Raw genomic sequence first — 7,975 nt, forward strand, 5'->3', positions numbered from 1 at the left:
TCTCACCCCCTTTTTTTCAAAATAAAATTCTGGGGTCATTTAAAAAAAAGAAAGAAAGAAATGCGGAAAACTGTCTGTCTAGTTCTTATTACAGATAGTCAGATATATGATAAAGTCTTAGGATTTTTATGAGGCCTGGCTTGTAGACGTATACTTCGTTATGTTGTGTGGTTATTGTGCTGTGAACTTTACAGTAAGCGCTAGGCACGTAGGTTGCTGCCTAGGCAGGGCCTAGGCAAATTTCTTATTTCTTGTTTAACTTGAGGTGGAGATTTTGCTGAAGGTTGGAGATAGAGGAGGTGTTCGGAGTTGGTGGAGGAGGCCAGGTAGGTATGAGGACGTGGAGGTGGCAACAAAGGAAATTGGACCATGATCTAAGTTTTGCAATCCACACAATGATCCATGATCTCCTAGGCGCTTACAAAACCTAGACATGCGGCCTAAGTACTGCCTAGGCTTAGGCGGAAGCCTAGACCACTTTTTAAAACTATGGACTGTTGTCAAATGTTAAAAGAAATAAATTGTGCTGGCTAAAAATCTATTTACTATAACTTATTACTAGAATATGCTTATCATTACCTTGTTGATTATGGATGTTTAACCTTCTTTATTTCTAAGTGTAGTATCTACGTGTAAGCTGTATGCTCTCATCTTTTTTACCTGTAAGCACTTGCATTCTTCTCTATATGTGCACGGTGTTGGCTTTCATTCTTGAAACTAATACAAGGCTTAGCTTATATAGTTTCCACTTATTCATTTGTGATTCATTTTATTTTGTGCAGTGTAAATTGTCCAAATGGATCACAGAAGAGTCTTGGCCATTTATCTCAGTTGCCATCTCCAATCGAATCTGATCAGCAGCCCTGCGTGACAAATCCTCAATGCACAAGGCAGAGGTCAGTTGGGGTTTTAGAATGACTGAGCTTAAGAGTTTCTTTATCAATTAACAAATATTTCTTAGGTCTCTGTTAACCGATGCCTCTCTCCTTCTCAATTCATATAGGGAGAAAAACCTCGTTCCAAACTTCTGTTCCATTCTCCTCGAGCCATTCAATCAAAACTGCAACTTTATCTCCCTCATATTTGCTTATTAATATTACACCCTACAAACTACTGTAGCTAGGGTGGAGGGCACAAAGGACTTAATGCACCTAAGGCACAAGACTCAGGGGCTTTGCACATCTCACTGAATTGAGGTGCAACTGCAACTACACATTTTTTTAAATTTTTTTTGGACATAATATTGATTTGAAGCTGAGATGGATCAAATTAATTGCACTCCATCCTTACTTGATGATTATAGTATTGTATTCTTGTTGGAAAATTATTTTAGATAGTTGCAGAGAAGCTTGGCTTATGAGCCATTGTTTCACAGAGCAATGCTGAAAGGGGGATAAAAGAGAAAGAAGCAGTAAGACAAAGCAGATAAGAGAATAGGAGGATGGAAAAAATAGGAGGGAGACGAGACAAAACAACTGCATAATTAGTAGGAAGCAAAACCATAAAATGGGGAATAAGAATTGTAATGAAGACTGGGAAGAAACTAAGAGAGTAAAAGATAACGGATAGTCTAATAGAGAGTAGACAAACAAAGAAAAGAACAATCCAAGAAACAAAAAAAATCAAATTTTATATTATATGTATTTGTTGCTGCAACTGTGCATACAATACTGCCTTGTGGCCTCACAATACTAGTTAAGATGTAGTACTAACAAACATAGGAAAAGGGGTATATCCTTTTTCCACTGGAAGCACCACTGGGTCATCAAAGGATGACAGTCAGTAGTTCCTTGAATGCCTTTGCATTTGGTTGCATGTGGGAATGTTTTTATTTGGTATATCATTTTCCCTCTAAAACACATACTATCCTTGAATGCCTTAGCATGCATGTTTGGGTTTTCTTTTTTAAATAGATGACGTCATTGCAACTACTTGTGTTATACATACATACTGTCCAAGATATATGGAGTGTGTGCCCTTATATTCTCGGTATTTGCCTACTATCCACTGTTTGATATGGAGAACCTGAATAAATTTCATATCTAATATCCAAACACCATGGTGCACCCTTTTCCTCTTCCTGTAAAACTAATCAAGGCACATCATGGACTTATTACATTGACCATCTGACTCACGATGACACTGAGTTGGATGGAGTAAATAAATAAATAAATGAATAAAAGACTTTTAACTGAGAATGTGATAACTTCTCTTCGCTTGTGAATGTCTGCTTAAGAGAGCTGTAGTGTAGAATAGTTAAATGACTACTAATGTAACTCCCATTTATAAATGTCAAATATTGCCCAAAATTGCATAACTTTCATCTATATTATACTCTTTCCTTATTCCGCCTATGATCAAATAAAACTCTACTTTTCTACATTGTGCTTTACAAGCTTTTATTTGTTATAAGCATTTTCGCATTTTCTTTCAAGAAACACCTTTTTTTACTTTTGCCTGTAATGTGTTTCTATCCCTTTATTTTCAGAGTGATGTGATCATTGCTTTCCTATCGTTCTGTTGGACTCCTTTGCAGATAGTAATTTGCTGAAGTATACAGAGGCATTGTAGACGCATTCTAACACCTAATATAACTTTCATACTGTTGGGTTGATTTCCAAAAACATTAACTGGTGGAAGCAGAGAGCTTTGACGGGCAAATCTAACTGTGAGGCATAAATCCTGTGAATATTCTAGCAATACAAGTAGATCTTCTGTATATCTCAAGTCTAGCTGACTAAAACATACTTTTCGAGGAGCAATTGCAACGGTGGATATCTTGATATCTCATCATATTGACAAAACGCTGGAGGACATAATCTAAATCAGATTATGTCCATTCTAGCTGGAGAATTTTTACTATGCTTCTCACCTTTCTTCGCTCCATGCTAGAGCATGAGAAGCTAGTTTTTACTGTTTCATGTCTCCTGTGTTAATCAATGTTGTAAGTTATAATTTACATCTGTGTTTCCATGTCTATGTTCCTTAGGATGGCGTTTCTCAGTATCAAAAACCATCAATGTCAGTTTCAGGCTACCTTTTGTATTATTCCCTTGTAACTATGCAGGCTAATCATGGGCCACATCTCGGATTGTGCGATCTTTTACATCTGATTGTAAGGTTGATGTATTTATCTTTGAGTTCTTCAGTATTAATTAGATTGTAGATTTTACATTTAGTTCTTCAACATCAATATTTTTGTTTGTTTAGATGTTGTACTCTGTCTCTGAATTGATTCAACTTTTTTCGATGTTTGCATCTCTGCTAAGAATTCTGAAACAAGGCTTAAAATGCTTTTGTTGCGAACGCACAGTTACTTGCAGGGATATGTGATGTTAAAACATCGTCAATAAGGGCTCCTTTGTTATGAGGTTAAAGAAATCAGGGTTAAACTTAAACATTGTAATTTTACCCTAGAAAAGTTAACGGGGAAAACATTCCTATGTTTGGTATAAACTTTCAATGAGGATGAACTTAATCTTAAACTGATCTCTTCGCTATCAACCCAAAATATTTAAAAAATTTACAAAAACACCCTCGTAGTTTATACAAATAGCACTAAAATTTTAAACCTTATTAACAGCTCCTAAAAATTTTGGGATTCCTAGAAAACACTGAAACTTTTAAAAATTCCAAAAAAGACTTAAAATTTCAAAATTTACAAAACAAGCCCATAATTTTCAAAATGAATGCAGTACATAAAAAATCTAAGAATTACGAACAGCTCCTTAATTATTTTTAAACTAGTAAAAAACACCCTAAACTTTATAAAAGTTGCAAAAAACCCTCAAACATATAAAAGTTACCGAAAAATCTTCAAATATATAGTAAATTAAAAACAACGATTACAAATAGCCCGTTAAAAAATTTATAATTTACAGAAAACACCCTAAAACTTTCAAAAGTTGCAAAAAACACCTAATTTAAAATTTATTAAAAATTTAATAATAATTTTAAACCTACAACCATTATGCTGAAAATATAGGAATTACACGCATCCCCCTAAATAATTTTGACTTTGCATAAAACACCCTAAAAGTTGCATAAAAACACCCTAAAGTTTTAAAATTTGCTTAAAACTACCTCAAAAATTGAAATTTTAAGAAACATCTCTATATATTTTTTTACCTTTTCAGGTTGGTTTGTTTGTTGTAAATGTTAAAAAAATTAGGGTGTTTTTTACAATTTTAAAAGTTTTAGGGTTTTTCTTGCAAATTTCAAAATTTTCAAGGGGCTGTTCGTAATCCTAGATTTTCAATTTAATGTTTATAGGTTAAAAATTTTCAAGGAGTTTCTAGAGGATTTTGCAGTTTAGGGTGTTTTTGCAACTTTTGAAAATTTTAGGGTTGTTTGGCAAATCACAAATTTACAAGGGCTATTTGTAATTCTTAGAATTTTCAGTGTACTGTTCTTGGTTTGATGTTTTCAGACTCTTTTTGCAAAATCTGAATTTTTAGGGTATTTTGTGTAAGTTTTAAAAGTTTTAGTGTTTTTATGCAAATCCCAAAATTTTTATTTGGCTATTTGTAATTGTAAGATTTTCAATGTGCTACATGTAGATTTGAAATATTCACAGATCTTTTTTTTGAGTTTTGAATTTTTTAGGATGTTTATTGCAATTTTGAAAGTTCAGGGTGTTTCTTTACAAATTTTAAAATTTTAGGGGGCTGTTGGCACTTTATAGATTTGTAGTGCTCTGTTTTAGGTTTGAAAATTTCAAGCTTTTTCTTTAAGTTTTAAATTTCTAAGGTGTTTTATGCTAAATATTTAAAAGTTTTAGGTATATTTTACAAATTTAAAACTTTTTAGGGGGCTGTTTGCAAGTCTTAATTCACTTTATTGTTTTATGCTTTAAATTTTAATTTTTTTAATAAATTTATAATTTTTATGGTATTTTTTGCAAGTTTTTAAAGTTGCAGTGTGTTTTTTATAAGTTCTAAAACTTTTGGGGTAGTTTGTATTTCCCTCCTTTTCATTGTAATGTTTTAGATTTGAAATTTTCAATTTAATTTCTTAATTTGATTGTTGATGGTGTTTTTTATAATTTTCAAAATTTCAGCGTGTTTTCTATAAATTTGAAAGTTTTTAGGGTGCTCCTTGTAAGGTTTAAAATTGTTAGTGTTATTCGTAAGTTTTGAATTTTTAGGATATTTTTATAGTTTTTAAAATTCTAAGGGTTGTTTTAGTACTTTGGAAATTATTGGAGTTTGTTCGTAATTTTCTATTTTACAAAGGGATATTTGTAATGTTTTTATTTCTGGGGCCTTTTTGTCAGTTTTAAAATTTTTTTAGGGTTATGTATAATTGCACATGATTGAAGCCTAAACTTTTCTTCCTTTTTTTTTCCTACTCTTTCACTTGGTTAAAGTTTATCATCATAGATGGTTAAACTTTTAAACTTGATAAAATTTTAACATGATAACAAATATGATTAAAGTTAGAAGAAAATTTAATAGGATTAGGTTTAACGCTCTTTACCCTTGCACCAATCAAGCTCTAAGGGTTAACATATGCTGCGGAGACTTTCTAGTCCTCTCTGGTATCACACAGTTCATTTAAATCCTTGGATATCTTCGCGCTGAAAGCAATGCATAAATCTTCACTGAAAATAGTGTTTTATACAAAGGTGTGCATATGGAGAAGTGCAGAGTCGTTGATACTGAGGAAGTCCAGTCTCATTCTCCCCTCAGCTAAATGCAGCAACAGGGCCCTCCTCCTTGAGAGTTCGCGAGAATAATGAGAAACGTGGGGAAGATTCAAACCTTAAAATAGATATTAATTTGGATGCAAGGCAATTATGGCATAAATAAATGATATACATGTTTTACTTAAAATTGTAGCACTTATCTTGTTTTCATAGAAACTCACAATCATCAACTAGATAATCTACAGCGGAAAGGATCCCAATTCACGTCAAAAAATCTTTTCTTGTGTCTGCTAGAATAGTAATAATAATATGCCCTTGCACATCTACTACAAATTATGTAATAATATTGTAATGTTACTAAATTTAATTGTTGCACATATAATTTGGATATTATTAATATAATTGTTATATATCTTTAGAAACTATTTTGTTAGATCATGCACTGTGATGGTCATTTGCTTGGAGATATGATCTAACTTAGAAATTTCTTAAAATTGTGCTTAACCTATAACTAGTAAATGATAACTTTGTTATAATAAATTTGTAGGGCGTAAAAATTGACTCCCGAAAATGGATTGTTTGTATTAATAAGAGTGGCTTATTACAAACTAAGGATCAACAATTACAACAAAAACGAAGAGAATGCTCTTCTTGTTTAACGTAGGTTCTTCGGTAGCGATAGGACGCCTCCCTCGAATGCTTGCGTCGAGTTTGCTTCCCTTGGACGATCCAAATGAGGTTGTCGGCAAGCTTCAGTACGCAGTAGAAGCTTGATTGGATGAGTTCGATCAAGCGAGGCCAAACAAGTGCTTGTGCTTGTGGGCCGAAGATGCCACGAATTCGGCCTTCTTGAATGACAAGAAGTCCGATCTTCAAAGAACAAGACTCCGCCAACAGTGTGCCAGAAGCAAGACGGATCTCAAGTCCAAGATGGTCTTGAGATCTCTCAAATTCGCCCTCAAAGAGGTCAAGTCCTAAGACCCTTTCTCTATGGCTGCTCATGGCCTTTTATAGAGAGGAAGCAGGGTGTAACCACTCCCTTAAATCATGGGAAGTGACTATTCTCATACTAGGTATGCCATGAGGAGAATCATGACCAATCCCTTAAATCATGGGAAGTGACCATTTCCAAACTGGGTATGGCCATGAGGAGAATCATAGCCATTCCCTTAAATCGTGGGAAGTGACCACTCCCATGCCTCAAGTGGGTGGGCTAGGCAAGCTTGCGGGCGAGCTTACCTTGTGCAGGCAAGCTTCAAGCGTGCAGGCGAGCTTGGGTCATGCAGGCGATCTTCCATCTGTCAGACGAGCTTCAAGCTGTCAGGCGAGCCTGGGTCATGCAGGCGAGCTTCAAGCTGTCAGGCGAGCTTGGCTCATGCAGTCGAGCTTTAAGTTGTCAGGCGAGCTTGCTTATGCAGGCGAGCTTCCCAGTTGTCAGGCAAGCTTGGCTTATGCAGGCGAGCTTCCCAGTTGTCAGGCGAGCTTGGCCTTTAGGTGAGGTTGGTAGGCGAGACTGTGCAAGCGAGCCAGCCTCATTCAGGCGAGCTTAAAGCTTCAAGCCTTCAGGCGAGCTTGCTTTTCAGGCGAGCTAAACTCCTTTGCAGGCGAGCTCCAAAACATGCTACAAAGAACATGTCGTAACTTTCAAACCGTAAGTCGGAATTGGACAAATTATATATGAAATCAACTATTTTGACAAGACGGGGCCAACAAAACCAACTGAAGTTTGGTTTGCCGCTGTCTGTTTTGCTAAATTCCCTCTGGTTTGAGAGATATTAGAGTTTTTGTCTGTTTTGTGAAGTCAAGCATGTTGGCCTCTTTGTTTTGATGATGTTTAACAAACAATTTACCATTAATGTTATTTGTCTAGTGTTTGTGTTTATCTATTTATTATAGACAAACAACACGTTGGAGAATGGATGGAATTGCTCTTTCAGGATCATATCTAATGGAGGTTGGCGGAATTGTGGAGTGAAGCTTATAAAATTCAAGTTGAAGATCTAAGTTCTAGCTTTATCCGCATGATTACCAAGACAAGCTATAATGAAGAACATCAAGCTTGGTATAATTAGTTTAGGAGTTTATATTATGCGTGTTAAGTACTTTAAGCTTAATATCTTATACACACACATTTTATTGGTTTCTATGTATATATATATATATATATATATATATATAGTTATATATATACACACATTTTGGCTTTTTGTTTATCCACAAACAAAGTTTTTACAAGTATATAAATAAATATTTATATGCATACATGTTTGTTTTTACATGGATAAGTTGGTTTGGTTTAATTTCATAGATATGAAACAAATATATATT

General features: G+C 34.4%; 1 protein-coding gene across 3 annotated transcripts in view; it reads left to right on the forward strand.

Moving 5' to 3' along the window:
* The window catches only part of LOC109820128, an 8,411-nt gene extending 5,237 nt beyond the window's left edge, over positions 1-3,174 (forward strand). Inside the window, exons 7-8 of one of the 3 annotated variants that reach the window (XM_020386213.1) lie at positions 783-896; positions 2,489-3,174. In XM_020386213.1, the coding sequence (XP_020241802.1) occupies positions 783-896; positions 2,489-2,498 (124 nt within the window). In that variant the 3' untranslated portion in view covers positions 2,499-3,174. Of the gene's footprint in view, positions 1-782; positions 897-1,003; positions 1,298-2,488 lie in introns of those variants that run through there. The other 2 variants (XM_020386214.1, XM_020386212.1) reach the window with 2 other exon arrangements.

Source organism: Asparagus officinalis, chromosome 8 (assembly GCF_001876935.1).
Source record: "Asparagus officinalis chromosome 8, Aspof.V1, whole genome shotgun sequence".
Taxonomy (NCBI): domain Eukaryota; kingdom Viridiplantae; phylum Streptophyta; class Magnoliopsida; order Asparagales; family Asparagaceae; genus Asparagus; species Asparagus officinalis.